At 51.2% G+C, this 15,303-nt stretch overlaps 1 protein-coding gene across 3 annotated transcripts in view; it reads right to left on the bottom strand.

Moving 5' to 3' along the window:
• FLOT2 (flotillin 2) overlaps positions 1 to 8,900 on the bottom strand; it is a 39,683-nt gene extending 30,783 nt beyond the window's left edge. Inside the window, exon 1 of one of the 3 annotated variants that reach the window (XM_060694404.2) lies at positions 8,665 to 8,900. In XM_060694404.2, the coding sequence (XP_060550387.1) occupies positions 8,665 to 8,713 (49 nt within the window). In that variant the 5' untranslated portion in view covers positions 8,714 to 8,900. The remainder of the gene's footprint in view (positions 1 to 8,664) is intronic. The other 2 variants (XM_087890520.1, XM_060694405.2) reach the window with 2 other exon arrangements.
• Between the last annotated feature and the right edge of the window lie 6,403 nt (positions 8,901 to 15,303).

The following is a 15,303-nucleotide window of genomic DNA, read 5'->3' as shown; positions in this document are numbered from 1 at the left end:
GCAGTGCGATGGAACAAGGCAGCGAGCCAGTAGCCACTTGATTGAATTAGGCGGGCATAGATTTAAAAAAAAAACAAAAAAAATTAAATTAAATTTAAAAAGATAAAATAAGGCCCATAGGCTGGTTTGCTGGCCGGGCTGTTGGAGGGGCAGGGAAGCCCCTTTGAGAGCCCCCTCCTCCCCAGGCAGGATCTGCACTATTCTGGGGGTAAAGAGGGACCCCCGTGTGCGGCTCCTTGGTTGCAGGAGGAGACACGGGTGACATCCGTCCTCGTGGGCACACGGCCACGCCTGCCACTTTTCCCACTGATGTTCTCAGCATTTTATGTATCACGCACTCGTGCTCCACGTCACCAGGTTGGGAAACGCTGTCCACGAGGAAAGCTAAATACAAAATGCAGAATAACAGAGTTGGAAGGGACCTTGGAGGTCTTCTAGTCCAGCCCCCTGCTCAAGCAGGAGACCCTGTACCATTTCAGACAAGTGGCTGTCCAGTCTCTTCTTAAAAGCCTCCAGTGATGGAGCACCCACAACTTCTGGTGGCCAGGTGTTCCGCTGATTAATTGTCCTCACTGTCAGAAAATTCCTCCTTAGTTCTAGGTTGCTTCTCTCCTTGGTTAGTTTCCATCCGCTGCTTCTTGTCCAACCTGTTGCCAATAACCATGATACAGGTAGTCCTCGGGTTACAACTATTCATTTGCTGACTATTCAAAGCTACCACGGCACGGAAAACAGTGACTTATGACCGTATTTCGTACTTACAACAGTTGCAGCCTCCCCATGGTCACCTGATCATAATTCAGGAGCTTGGCAACTGGCTCATATTTTTATTTATTTATATTTGAATTTATATACCGCCCTTCTCTCCCTAGGGACTCATATTTATGACAGTTGCAGTGTCCCCGGGGTCACGTGATCTTTTGTTATGCTGGCTGGGGAATTCTGGGAGTTGAAGTCCACAAGTCTTAAAAGTGACCCCTGTTCTAGTTCAAACACCCCCTCCCCAAGCTTAAGGAGCTTAGTCCAGGGGTGGGCAACGGTGGCTCTTTTACAACCTGTGGACTTCAACTCCCAGAATTCCCCAGCCAGCATAGCCCACTGATGCTGGCATGACGTGGGGACGGGTGCTCTCATCTCCGCCGCAGAGGAGCTCAGAAGCTGAACACTGGCACTGCCCCGTGCCCCCCTTGGGACTGGCTTTGTTTTGCACGTATGTTGTGTGTTTGTAAGAAAGAGAGCTTTTGCTCTGGCTGGTGGAATTCTAGGGGTTGAAGTCCACAGGTTGTAAAAGGGCCACCGTTGCCCACCCCTGGCTTAGTGGCTTAAGATCAGGGAAGCTCTTGCTTTCCACAGACAGCTGGGCCATGCCTCCCCCTCCCACCCCACAAGAGCAAAGCAACCTGCCCTTTTCTTTCCAGTCCTTTTACGACGACATCAACTTGGTCACCACATGACAAAAAAGACATGGAGACTTTGGAAAAAAGGACAAAGAAGAGCAACTAAGATAATCAAAGGCCTGGGGACAAAGGAGGGTTGCAGGAGTCGAGTCTAGTCTAGGGAAAAAGAGCACCAGGGGGTGATAGCAGTCTTCCAATATTTGAGGGGCTTTCACAAAGGAGGAGAGGATCAACCTCTTCTCCAAAGCCCCTGAAGGCAGGACAAGAAGCAACGGATGGAAACTCATCAAGAGAGAAGCAACCTGGAATTAAGGAGAAACTTCCTAACGTGAGGAGAGTTAACCAGTGGAACAGCTGGCCACCAGAAGTTGTAGGTGCTCCAACACTGGAGGTTTTTTAAGAAGAGACCGAACAGTCACTTGTCTAGAATGTTCTAGGGCAGGGGTGTCAAACTCATGTCGTCATGGCGTAGTCATGTGACGTATTGGGACTTTCCCCCTCCCTTCCCTAAACCGGGTGGGGCCAGCACCAGGGATGAAATCCAGCAGGTTCTGACAGGTTCTGGAGAAACAGTAGTGGAAGTTTTGAGCAGTTTGGAGAACTGGCAAATACCACCTCTGGCTGGCCCCCAAGCGGGGAGGAAATGGAGATTTTGCAGTATCCTTCCCCTGCCACACCCACCAAGCCACGCCCACAGAACTACGGGCCTGGTAGCCCAGCAGACTGATAGCATTGAGATTAAGACCAGCTGCCTGCAATTACTGTAAGTTCAAATCTCGCCAGGCTCAAGGTCGACTCAGCCTTCCATCCTTTCTAAGGCAGGTAAATTGAGGACCCAGTTTGTGGGGGCAATAAGCTGACTTTGTATAAAATATACAAAAGTATGAAGGCTATTGCTTAACGCATTGTAAGCCGCCCTGAGTCTCTGGAGAAGGGCGGCATATAAATCAAATTAAAAAAACAAAAAAAAAACTAGTAGTAAAAAAATTTGGATTTCACCCCTGGCCAGCGTGCCCACAGGCTGTGAGTTTGACACCCCTGATCTAGGGTCTCCCGCTTGAGCAGGGGGCTGGACTAGAAGACCTCCAGGGTCCCTCCCAGCTCTATTCTGATTCTGATAAGGGCCGCAAATCCGGATTGTAGTCAAGACAGTCCTTAAAGGAAGCAGGCGTCTGAAATAACATTCTGGGCTGCCGGGAAGCCTCCCCGACTACAATATGTGAAAAGAATGAGGTTGGGAAACATGACAACAGGAAACACACCCAGCCAGCGCAGAGGCCGCCGGGCAGCCCCTCTCTGTTTGTGCAGTCTTGGCAAAGCAGCCGCACATTCCAGAAATGATAACCGCCTAATGTTGCGGTTCCCGAAGAGAGAGGTTACACAACCGCCGTTTCGGGAAACGGGCCCCCGACTTCCAAAGCCCCTTAGCGGAGGCCCCCGCCAGCACCTGGCCAAATCCTGCTTGCAGGCTGGGCTCCTGCTGGGGGCGTCCAGCACGCAGGTAGCACTCCTCGACTTACAACAGTTCATTTAGTGACTGTCCGAAGTTACAACGGCATGGGAAAAAGGGGACTTATGACTGATCTTCAGAGTTATGACCGCTGCAGCATTCCCCCTGGTGTCAAGGGATCAAAATTAAGGGGCTTGGCAATCGGCATGTAGCCCTCGACGTACGACCGCAATCAGGCCCGAAATGCCTGTTGCTAAGTGAGAGATTTGTTAAGTGGAGCTTTGCCCCATTTTACAATCTTCTTTGCCATCGTTCTTAAGCGAATCACTTCATTTCTTCAGCTAGTGACACGGTTGTTAAGTGAATCTGGCTCCCCCGTGGACTTTCCTTGTCAGAAGGTTGCAAAAGGGGATCACGTGACCCCGGGATGCGGCAACCGTCATAAATACGAGTCGGTTCCCAAGCATGCAAATTTTGATCATGTGATCGCAGGGAGGCTGCAACGGTCGTTAAGTGTGAAAAACGGTCGTAAGTCACTTTTTCTGGGGCCATTGTAATTTCGAACGGTCACTAAACGAACTGCTGTAAGTCTAGGATTACCTGTATCTGTCACAAGTGCCGAGTCCTAGGCTCACGTGATCCCCTTTTGCAACCTTCCAACAAGCAGTGTCACGTGACGTTAACAATTGTGTGTGTGTGTGTGTGTGTGTGTGTGTGTGTGTGTGTGTGTGTGTGTGTGCAGAGCTGGCTAGGGGATTCTGGGAGTTGAAGTCCACCCATCTTCAAGCTTCCAAGGTTGAGAAACACTGAGCTAGACCAAGAAAACCCAAATGCTAATTTGACTGGGTGAACTTCCTTGAAGAGGTTTAGAATATTTAACCCTCCAAGAAGCCACCTTGTGACGTTGGTTTAATCATTAACACCCCATGCATAGAATAATGGGCACAGAATAATCCAGAAGGGGCATCCCATATCCATGTCGTTCCCGTCTTATGACCTCAGCGGGGGCCAGGATTTCTGTTAATAAGCCTGGCAGCTGTTAAGCGAGTCACGCCTGATTTTACAAACTTTTGCTGAGCCAATCACCGAGGTCGTTAAAGTGCATTGAGGTCATTATGCAAATCCCAAATGAACTTCTGCTTCCTGGAGGCTCTTGGGAACGTTGCCAGGGGTGAGCACAGGACAGACACATGGATGCTGCCATTGTCACGCGGAGACTCTGGAAAGAGTGCAGAGAAGAGCCACAGAGATGATCAGGGGACAGGGGGTGTTTTAAATCTGTCTTCGGCCAAATGGTTTAATTCAGTTTTATTCTGTTTTTAAATTTTGTATTTATGTGTTTTTATCTTGTGGCTGTTCACCGCCCTGAGTCCTTCGGGAGTAGGGCGGTATACAAATCAAATAAACTAAACTGAGAGGCTAAAAGACGGGAAGGACTGTTTAGTGAACAGAAGGGCGAAGGGGCACACGAGAGCATCTTCCAATATTTGAGCGTTCATACCATTTCATAATTCCTGGGTAAGGCCACATCCAATTGCCTCCAATTTTGGTCGCCACAATAGAAAACAGATATTGAGATCTGGAAAGAGTGCAGAGAAGAGCAGCAGAGATGATCAGGGGACTGGAGACTAAAATATATGAAGAACGGTTGCGGGAATTGCATATGGCCAGTCTGGAGAAGAGAAGGACTGAGGGGACATAATAGCAGGGTTCCAGTATTTGAGAGGTTCCTACAAGGATGAGGGGGTCCACCTCTTCTCCAAAGCACCTGAGGGCAGGACAAGAAGCAACGGATGGAAACTCATCAAGGAGAGAAGCAACCTGGAACTAAGGAGGAATTTCCTGACAGGGAGGACAATTAACTTCACTGGGGTTTTTAAGAAGAGATTGGGCAACCATTTGTCTGCAGTAGTGTAGGGTTTCTTGCTTGAGCAGGGGGTTGGACTAGAAGACCTCCAAGGTCCCTTCCAACTCTGTTATTCTGTTCTGTCCATAAATTTGACTGTGTTTAGTATTTTATTTAAGCTTTTATCGCTGTTCAGTTTTTGCTTTTTAGGGTAGTAAGCTGCCCAGAGTTACCCTGAGGTATGGGTAGGATGGGTGGCCAATAAAATCTATAAATAAATAAATAAATGTCAGTCTCCAAGTGTCAGATTTTGATGCGACTGTCAGGATGCTATGACGGTCCTAAGTGTGAGGACCAGTTGTAAAACACTATTTCAGTGGCGTGGTGACTTTGAATGAACAGGAAAGGAACGGTTAAAAGTGTAATGACTACCAATATGGGAAGTCAAACATCTCTCACGCTGCGGGATTACCGTTCCCAGCCAGCTAAAGGCTGAAGGAAGATCTTCAGATTGCCAAAGATCAGGGATCTCGGTCAAGAAGGAATCAGTCCGTCACGAATGACTTTTGCAAAAGCCTGAACCTCAATAGTCTTAACAGAATACAGAATGACAGAGTTGGAAGGGACCTTGGAGGTCTTCTAGTCCAACCCCCTGCTTGGGCAGAAGACTTTAGACCAGGGGTATCCAACCTTGGCCACTTTTAAAGCTTGTGGACTTCAACTCCCAGAATTCCCGAGCCAGCTGGCTAGGGAATTCTGGGAGTTGAAGTCCACAAGCCTTAAAGTTGCCATGATTGGACACTCTCATCTGAAACCATTCCAGACAAATGGTTTTCCAAGCAGTTTTTCAACACTGCCGGAGTTGGTGCACCCGGAACTTCCAGAGGCCAGTGGTTCCACAGGTTAATTGTTCTCACTGTCAAGGAAATTCCTCCTTAATTCTAGACTGAATTTCTCTTCGAGGAACTTCAATTCCTTCCTTCCGTCCTATCCTGCCCTCAGGTGTGTTAAATTAATTAAAACCCTACAGTTCCAGAAGCAGCCAGATTTGCAATGCAAGTGGCCTACGAGTGAAATAAACTGGCCCTGGAGGTTGAATTCATCAGCTGGAACTGGGTGCAAATGCTCAGCTGGGTTGTTCCTTTTAATTGCTTTAGTCAATAATTACCATATAAGCTTGTGCAGGTATAACTGCAACAACCCAGGGCCGCGTAATTGTCATTTATGACTTTCTCAGCCGGCTAATGACAAGCCAAGCCAAAGGGGGGGAAGAGCTGGATTCACTTAATGACCATGTGACTCACTTAATGACCGTGTAATTCACTTAACAGTGGCAAAAAAGGTCGTAAAATTAGGCACAATTCCCTTAACATCTGCCTTGCTTAGCCATGGAAATTTGGGTCCCAATTGTCATAAATCGAGGATTATCTGTATGTGCAAACTATTAAGGGATTTTTTTTTATCTCAATTTAAAAAAAAAAAATCCCCACTCCCAGAGCTGCAAAAGACCCACAGCCTCGTTGCCATGGTTTCAGGATAAACGGACCAGCGGCTTAATTCACAGATCTGGAAGGGACCTCAAAGGTCATCTGTCCAACCCTTCCAAGGCAGGAAACCCCACAGCTCAGGAAAAAGGGCCTTTGTCCAAAACGGACCGAGGGTAGGAGCCTTCCCTCCAGATATGTCAGGTCTAGCCTTATACAGGTAGTTCTACACTTACGACAGTTCATTTACTGATGGTTTAAACTTACAACAGCACTGAAAATAATGACTTATGGCCGATTTTCACACTTACGACCAGTCAGAAGTCACTTTTTTCAGTGCCGTTGCAACTTTGAATGGTCTCTACACAAACTGTTGTAAGTAGAGGACTACCTGTAACCTCCTTTATAGACAGTCCTCGACTTACATCAATTCACTTAGTGACCTTTCTAAGTTACAATGGCACTGAAAAAAGTGACTTATGGCCGGTTTTCACACTTACGACCATTGCAGCATCCCCATGGTCACATGACCAAAATCCAGACGATCGGCAACTGGCTTATATTTATGATGGTCGCAGTGTCCCAGGGTCACGTGATCCCATTTTGCGACCGTCTGCATCACTTAACATTCACTTAACAACTACGTCACTCACAAGTGCAGTCGTTCACTTAACAACTGGGGCAATAAAGGTCGTAAAATGGGGCAAAATTAACTTAATAACCGCCTCGCTTAGCAACAGAATATTTGGCCTCAACTGTGATCGTAAATTGAGGACTACCTGTCATCCCAGGCAACACCCCTTTCCCAAGACCGTCTTCAGAAAGGGGACAAATCCTGAAGCCACAGAAGGGACTCTTCTCAAGTTACAAAGACCCAACGGAGTCACAAATTCAGGGTCCTCCCCGGGAGCCTTGGCTGCCCGGAATAGCTACCCCCGAAAAGGAAAATCAAACGCAACTTTGATGAATAAATCCATAAAATAAATGACATTATTTCCAAGCCCAGCGGCTCTCCTTACTTGGAAGCCAGGGAAAAAAAATCCAGGGTGTGGCACCAGTAACCGGCTGTCACTTCCTTATCAGCTGCACGTATTTTACACAAAACACCCACAAAGGTGACCTGCTTTTCTCAAGTCGGTGGGCCTGGGTTCTCTTTTTCTTATTTTTAAACATTTTTTTTTGTTTTATTCAGAGAATTAAGATAAAATATCCCAACATTTTTGTTTTCACAGGAACAAAACAAAGATAGCCCAAAGCACTAAACAGGAAAGAAGACAATGTGCCACTCTTGTGTATAATGGGACCCTGGGACCTGTTTTATTATCCATCCTCAAAGCAACTGGGGTTGCCCACCTTACTCCCTCTTCCAGGGACCAGCCTCTCTGGCAAGGAGAGAGCCCTCTGCGCATGCTCAGGGGCACCCTCTCCTCTTTCATTTATTGCAATTGGCATGCCACCCATCTCGCTCTCAAACGGCTCTAATGGGGTCCGAGGTTGCTTATGGGCAGGAGGGGGGATTTTATGCCCTTGGGGGAGGGGGTCTTCCTGCCCCCTCCGCCCTCAGACACCCCCAGAAATGGGTGCAGCCCCCCCTCCTCCACCCAAGGGTCTTTCTTCATCTGGAAGAAGTGGCGGGGGGGGGGGGAGGAATCTGCAGAGACTACGTGTGTGTGTGTGTGTGTGTGTGTGTGTGTGTGTGTGTGTGTCCCTGCCTGGTTGACCCCCTCCCCCAAGGGCACCCCAGGAGCGATGCACCCCCCAAAGCAGCCCCCCCACTTCTGCAATACGATCAGCCGAGACCCCAAGAGGCACTCTGCAGTGACCGGGGTGAGGGGGTGGGGGACGACTTTGGAGGACAAAAGGGGTGTTTGAAACCTCCCCCCCAGATTGTCCCCAGCCCCAAAAGTGGGGCCACAGGTCCCCCTCCCTCTCCTGGAAAGGGGGGGGTCGTAAGGCCCCTTCCCCTCCCCAAAAGGGGGGAGTAAGATCTCCCTCCTCTCCCTCCATCACCCCGGGTCGTAAGGCCCTCCTCCCCTCTCCCAAAGCGGGGTATAAGGTGCCCCTCCCCCCAAAAAGGGGTAAGGCCCCCTCCCCTCCCTCTCCCCTTCCCCAAAAGGAGGGGGGTTAAGATCGCCCTCCTCTCCCTGTATTCGGGTCATAAGGCCCCCCCTCCCCTCCCCCAAAGAGGGGCAGCCCCCCTCCCCTCAAGACACTATAACGGGGTTCCGCTGCTGGGGAGGGGGAGCTGGGAGGAGCAAAGGGACCCCAGAGGTTTCCAAACGGGCCTGGAGGGGTGTGTGTGTGTGTCTCCTGCTTGCAGCCCTGAGGGGACGGGGGCGCCCCCAAGCAGCTGCCAGCAGAACACGCGATGGCAGCTGCGCCGCGTTCACACGTGACGCGCGTTTCTCCCCCCCCACGACACGCGTCCCGTCCCGTCTCCCCCCCCTCCACTCCCGGCCTTTCCTTTCCCTCCCCTTGGCGGCCTACCTGAGACGACGAGCGCCTCGTTCGGCCCCACCGTGTGGCAGTTCCCCATGGCGGGATCCGCTCGCCTCAGCTCGGCTCGGCCGCCGCCACAGCCGCCTCAGGGAAGCGCGGAGGCGGGGCTCCCGGCCACGCCCACTCACCGGAAGCGCGCGGGGCGGGCACTTCCGGCCGCGCCATCTTGGGCGCGGCTGAGGCGGCGGAGCTCCGCTCGCTCGTCCCTCCGGCCCGCCCTTCCCGAGGGTCGCCCCCCGAGGGGATTCCGGGGGAGGGGGCGCTTCCCCTCGCGGCCTTCTTCCCCCGGAGCGGCTCTGCCCACGGCATACAAATTGAATCCATAAAAGATACCATTTTCCTCGCTCTTCCTCCGAACCTGCCCATATTGAGGGGGTCCTTGGTGGTCTCGGTTATTAGAAACAGGCAGACCTCGACTTACAACACTTCACTTAGTGACCATTTGAACGGCGCTGAAAAAAGCGGCTTGTTGTGACCAGTTTTCACACTTAACGACCGGCGCAGCATCCATCCCCGCAGTCACGTGATTTACATTCGGATGCTGGACGGCTGACTCACATTTATGACGGCCGCGGGGGTCACGGGAGCCCCTTTTTTGCGAGCTCCTGACGAGCAAAGTCAATGGGGAAGCCGGGTTCACTTAACAACCATTGTTGCTCATTTTAACATCTGCAGGGATTGACCTAACAACGGTGGCAAGGAGTCGTAAAACGGGGCAAAACTCAACGCATTTCTCACATAAATTTTGGGCTCGATTGGTCATAAATAAGTTGGGAACTACTTGTATTTTCTTGAGGGTGGAGGTTTTATTTGCTTGCAGACCTTTCATCCCCCAACTAGGGAACGTCATCAGGGTGAGGAGGAGGACTGTGGGGTCTTTGGTCCTCTGAGCTTTTTTTTTTGTTTTCTTGCAAACATTTCACTGCCCAAACTAGGGAGCATCCTCAAGGCAAGTCCTCAAGCCTTTTGGGTCAACATTTTGGTCACTGATGGGGAACGACGTGCGGCGGGGCGGGTGGGGGACCCGGGGGCAATGGAGGGGGTCGAGCTTGTTCGGACTGTGTTTTTACCATCAGTACTGTGAGTGGGAGGGGTAGATATGGCGGGAGCAGGGGGCCATATCATGTTAAGGGAGCACGCACCCGCTGTCTCCAAGCGGTAGGGTGCTCCGGCCCCCAAGGCTCCACCCGTTTGCCAGGTTGCACAGATCCTCAGGGCCCGGGCCTTCGTCTGATGTGCAACGCCAGGTCCGTAGTAAATAAAGCCCCCCTCATCTGTGATCTTGTTCAGGAGGGGGGAGCGGACCTGGCGGGTATTACGGAGACCTGGTTGGGCCCGGAGGGAGGGGTCCCTCTGGTAGAAATGTGCCCACCAGGCTTCCGCGCATTCCATCAGCCGAGGTCACAAGGGAGGGGCGGGGGAGTAGCGGTTATTATTAGAGAAGGCCTTAGGCCCAGGGAGACCACTGTACCTCAGACAGCTGGTTGTGAGTCCCTCCTTGTGAAGTGGGGCCATGGGGTTCAGATGGGCTTGCTGATAACGTACCTGGCTCCCTGCCGCGTGGCAGCAACCCTGCCTGAGCTACTCAACGTTATTGCTGCGGTGGCGGTTGATACCCCCAGACTTATGGTCATGGGGGATTTCAACCTGCCGTCCGTGGGTGAGACGTCTGAGGTGGCTCGGGAGTTCATGGCTTCCATGACGGCCATGGATCTGACCCAACTAATTCATGGCCCTACGCACACTGGGGGAAACACACTGGACTTGGTTTTTGTCTCTGGACAGTGGTTGAGTGATCTTGAGATAGGGGATGTAGTCATCGAGCCCTTGTCATGGTCGGATCACACTCTCCTTCGCCTTGACCTTCGTACCGCGGCACCCTGCTGCAGGGAGGCGGAACCGATAAGATGGTACCGCCCTAGGCGCCTGATGGAACCCAATAGGTTCCAGACGGAGCTTGGGCCAATTCCTGAGGTTCTGGCTCACGCCTCGACTGGAGACCTAGTGGCCGCCTGGGATAGGGCGGCCGCTGGGGCCCTGGATCGAGTCGTGCCTTTGCGGCCTCTGACCCGGCGCGGATCTCGCCTGGCTCCTTGGTTTACCGAGGAGCTGAGGGAGATGAAGCGCCAGAAAAGACGCCTAGAGAGTAGTTGGAGAGCTAGTCTTTCTGAATCGGACCGGACACTGGTTAGATCCCATATTAGGACTTACCTAGTGGCGATAAAAGCAGCAAAATGTACGCATTTTGCTGCTCTTATTGCGTCATCAGATAATCGCCCGGCCGCCCTGTTTAGGGTGACCCGCTCCCTGCTCCACCAGGAAGCGCGGGAGGACCCCTTGGAGGGAAGAGCCGAGGACTTTGTTCAGTATCTGTATGACAAAATCACTCAGATTCGGGAAGGTCTGGACTCTGATTGGGTAGATCCAGCGAGAGTGACGGAGGCAGGTCTTGAGACTGTTATCTGGGATGAGTTTGATCTTGTGACCCCTGAGGACGTGGACAGGATTCTGGGTAGATTGAACGCGACCACATGTTTGTTGGACCCGTGTCCCTCCTGGTTAGTGCTGGCTTCCCGGGAGGTGACGCGAGGCTGGCTCCAGGGGATTATAAATGCTTCATTGGGTGAGGGTGTCTTCCCCGCCGCCCTTAAGGAGGCGGTGGTGAGGCCCCTCCTCAAGAAGCCTTCCCTGGACCCAGCAATATTGGCTAATTATCGTCCAGTCTCCAACCTTCGTTTTGTGGCGAAGGTTGTTGAGAGTGTGGTTGCGGGACAGTTCCCCCAGTACCTGGATGAAGCGTCGTATCTGGATCCGTTCCAGTCGGGTTTCAGGCCTGGATACAGCACGGAAACGGCATTGGTCACGTTGGTTGATGATCTCTGGAGGGCTCGGGACAGGGGCTGCTCCTCTGTCCTGGTCCTGTTAGATCTCTCAGCGGCTTTTGATACCATCGACCATGGTATCATGCTGCACCGGTTGGAAGAGTTGGGGGTGGGAGGCACCGTATTAAGGTGGTTCTCCTCCTTTCTCTCCGACCGGTCGCAGTCTGTGTTGACAGGGGGGCAGAGGTCGACCCCGAGGCCCCTCATATGTGGGGTGCCTCAGGGATCGATCCTCTCACCCCTTTTGTTCAACATTTATGTAAAGCCGCTGGGCGAGATCATCCGTGGTTTTGGGGTGAAGTACCATCAGTACGCGGATGACACCCAGCTGTACATCTCCACCCCGGACCACCCCAACGATGCCCTTGAAGTGATGTCCCAGTGCCTGGAGGCCGTACAGATCTGGATGGGGAGGAACAGGCTCAGGCTCAACCCATCCAAGACCGAGTGGCTGTGGTTTCCGACGTCCCGATATAGTCAGCTAGTGCCATCGCTGACTATTGGGGGCGAATCATTGGCCCCCACGGATGGGGCTCGCAACTTGGGTGTCCTCCTGGATTCACGGCTGTCGTTAGAAGAGCATGTGACGGCCGTGTCCGGGAGGATTTTTCATCAGGTTCGCCTGATTCGCCAGTTGCGTCCCTATCTAGATCGGGACTCCCTACACACAGTCACTCATGCCCTCGTTACTTCTCGTCTGGACTACTGCAACGCTCTCTACATGGGGCTCCCCTTGAGGTGCACTCGGAGGCTCCAACTGGCGCAGAGTGCAGCCGCGCGGGTGGTGATGGGAGCGACATGGAGTTCCCATGTGACACCCCTCCTGCGCGAGCTGCACTGGCTCCCGTGGTCTTCTGAGTGCGCTTCAAGGTTCTGGTTATCACCTTTAAAGCGCTCCATGGCTTAGGACCTGGTTATTTACGGGACCGCCTGCTACCACCAATAGCCTCCCACCGGCCAGTACGCTCCCATAGAGAGGGGCTCCTCCGGGTGCCGTCGGCCAAACAATGTCGGCTGTCGGCCCCTAGGGGGAGAGCCTTCTCTGTGGGGGCACCTACGATTTGGAACGAGCTCCCCCCGGAGATACGTAGGATCCCGGATCTGCGCACCTTCCGCCGCGTGCTTAAGACTTTTCTATTTTATCAAGCTGGCCTGGCCTAAATCTTCCCCCTTTTTAAATGTGGAAATTTTAAATTTTTAAATTTTAAATTCGTCTTATTTATAGGGGTATGGGTAAGGCGTTTTAAATTGGGGAGCCATTTTAGATTTAATTCTGTTTTAAACGTATTTTAAATTGTTTATATTGTATGTTTTTAATTTTGGCTGTTCACCGCCCCGAGTCCTTCGGGAGAGGGGGCGGTATAAAAATCTAATAAAATAAATAAAATAAATAAATAAACGATGGGCCCTTTTATGACTTCTGAGCTTCAACTCCCAGAATTCCTGAACGGGCCATGCTGGGAGTTGAAGTCCACAAGTCATAAAAAGGACCCATCATTCCCCACCTCTGATTCGGGTAATGAAACTGCAAGAAAAAAAATAAACCAAGCACCCTTCATTTCAACCCTGAGCTACAAATACAAACAGTCCTCAATTTACGACCACAATTGAGCCCAAAAAGTGAGAAATTTGTTAAGTGAGTTTCGTCCCGTTTTATGACTTTTCTTAACCACATTTGTTAAGTGAACCATTGCAATTGTTAAATTAGTAATTTGGTTGTTAAGTGAATCTGGTTATTGAAGAAAGGATGAAAGAGAGAGAAAGTCAATGCCACCCCCAAGACCCCCCACTTCCTGCCCAGCTGACCTGTGGTGAGCACTGACTTGCCCCGCAGGCTGACCTCATTCTGGCACTGGGTGGCCGTCCCCAAGTAGTAGTAGAGCAGCGCGTAGAGCCCCAGCAGCAGCGCCACCCCCGCCGTCCATGGCCCGATGTCTGCTGGCCCTGCAGCCCCCCCCCCTGCTTCCCTTTTACCTGGACGGCCTCCACCCAGCCCCTGTCTGCAGTTACGGCTGCCTGCAATTCTACCAACCACTCGCTCTCCACTCGCTCCCTCGTCCGGGCCTCTCCTGATGGTCTCCCATCCTGCGTCCAAAGGTGGGGGCGTGTCCCCAGTCACCTGCAGCCTGTTGCCCTTTCACCCTCCACTCGTCCCTTCCTGGGGAAGGAAGGAAGGGAGGGAGGGCGGGAGGGAAGAAAGAAGAAAGCAAGGAAAGAGGAAAAGAAGGAAAGGGATAGGAATGAGAAGGAAAGAGGGAAGGAAGGAAAGTGATAGGAATGAGAAGGAAGGAGGGGAGGAAGGAAGGAAGGTGGTAGGAATAAGAGGAAGGAAGGAAGGAAGGAAGGAAGGAGAGAGAGAAGGGAGGGAGGGAGGGAAGTGTTCTGACCCAGCCTTCTCAAGGCAATGAGAAACCACTTACTCATGAGTAAAAGAACCTCCCCTTTTAAACCAGGGCAGGAAGAGGTCTTTGCCAGAACCAGGTTTGTGGGGAGGAATTAATAGTTCTGTGTTTGAGGGGCCATCGGAGCCTCCCTGCTGGGAAAGAACCGGGAGTGAATTGGTTGAACTGGGACTGTTTCTGCTCCGCTTAAGCACTGGAGGCCCTGATGAAATCTGGAGTTCTCAGGTGAGCAGAGACGGTTCCTGCCCGGCTTCAGAAGGGGAAAAGACTCTCATTTGGGACCAATTCTCTTGGGTTTCGTCCGTCCAGCGTGAATGAAGACTGTCCCTGCCCTGTTTTTAAAAGGGGGTTGTTTTATCCAAGACTCACTGGTTGCGCATTGCTTGCGAAGGCTGAGTCAGAACACTCTTCTTCATCTTCCTCCCCTCTCCCTCTCTCCCATTTTCCTTCCTTCCTTCTCATTCCTATCACCTTCCTTCCTTCCTTCCTTCCTCTCTCCCCTCCTTCCTCTTCATTCCTATCACCTTCCTTCCTTCCTTCCTCTCTCCCCTCCTTCCTCTTCAGTCCTATCACCTTCCTTCCTTCCTTCCTCTCTCCCCTCCATCCTCTTCATTCCTATCACCTTCCTTCCTTCCTTCCTCTCTCCCCTCCTTCCTCTTCAGTCCTATCACCTTCCTTCCTTCCTTCCTCTCTCCCCTCCATCCTCTTCATTCCTATCACCTTCCTTCCTTCCTTCCTCTCTCCCCTCCTTCCTCTTCAGTCCTATCACCTTCCTTCCTTCCTTCCTCTCTCCCCTCCATCCTCTTCATTCCTATCACCTTCCTTCCTTCCTTCCTCTCTCCCCTCCTTCCTCTTCAGTCCTATTGTTGTAGAAATAAGGAGCTGAAGCACATTCCTGGGTCAGACAGATCTGTTTATTTGCACAAAGATTCAGGGCTATGTTTGAATGTTGCAACCTGAATGAATATGGGTCATTTTTCTATTACTTAAATATGTTTACAAGACAAAGAGTTCCATGAGCCTTTTCCGGCTTCCATATATGGTTACATTAAAAATACATTTCACTTACATTACACTTTACTAATTATCAAACCATTACCTACTACTTAATACAATTATTTTGGCTATACATCTTCACTACTCCATGATTAAACCATTACAACTCTAACTAACCCATCACTTTATGTTTTACAACTGTTCTTTAAAAGCTGTAACGTGTAAATGCAGAAATTATGACTATACTTTTAAACAATAAATAACCTTTTGCATCCCCTGGATCCGTCCAGATGTTCACATTTGATTCTGTTAAGAAGATGTATAGAATCAGAGGGTTGGACACAGGG

The sequence above is a fragment of the Pantherophis guttatus genome, chromosome 1 (genome assembly GCF_059756535.1).
Source record: "Pantherophis guttatus breed Tessera chromosome 1, ASM5975653v1, whole genome shotgun sequence".
NCBI classification, from domain to species: Eukaryota; Metazoa; Chordata; class Lepidosauria; order Squamata; family Colubridae; genus Pantherophis; species Pantherophis guttatus.
The sequence above is the reverse complement of the archived record's forward strand: the minus strand, read 5'-3'. Positions and strand labels throughout refer to the sequence as shown.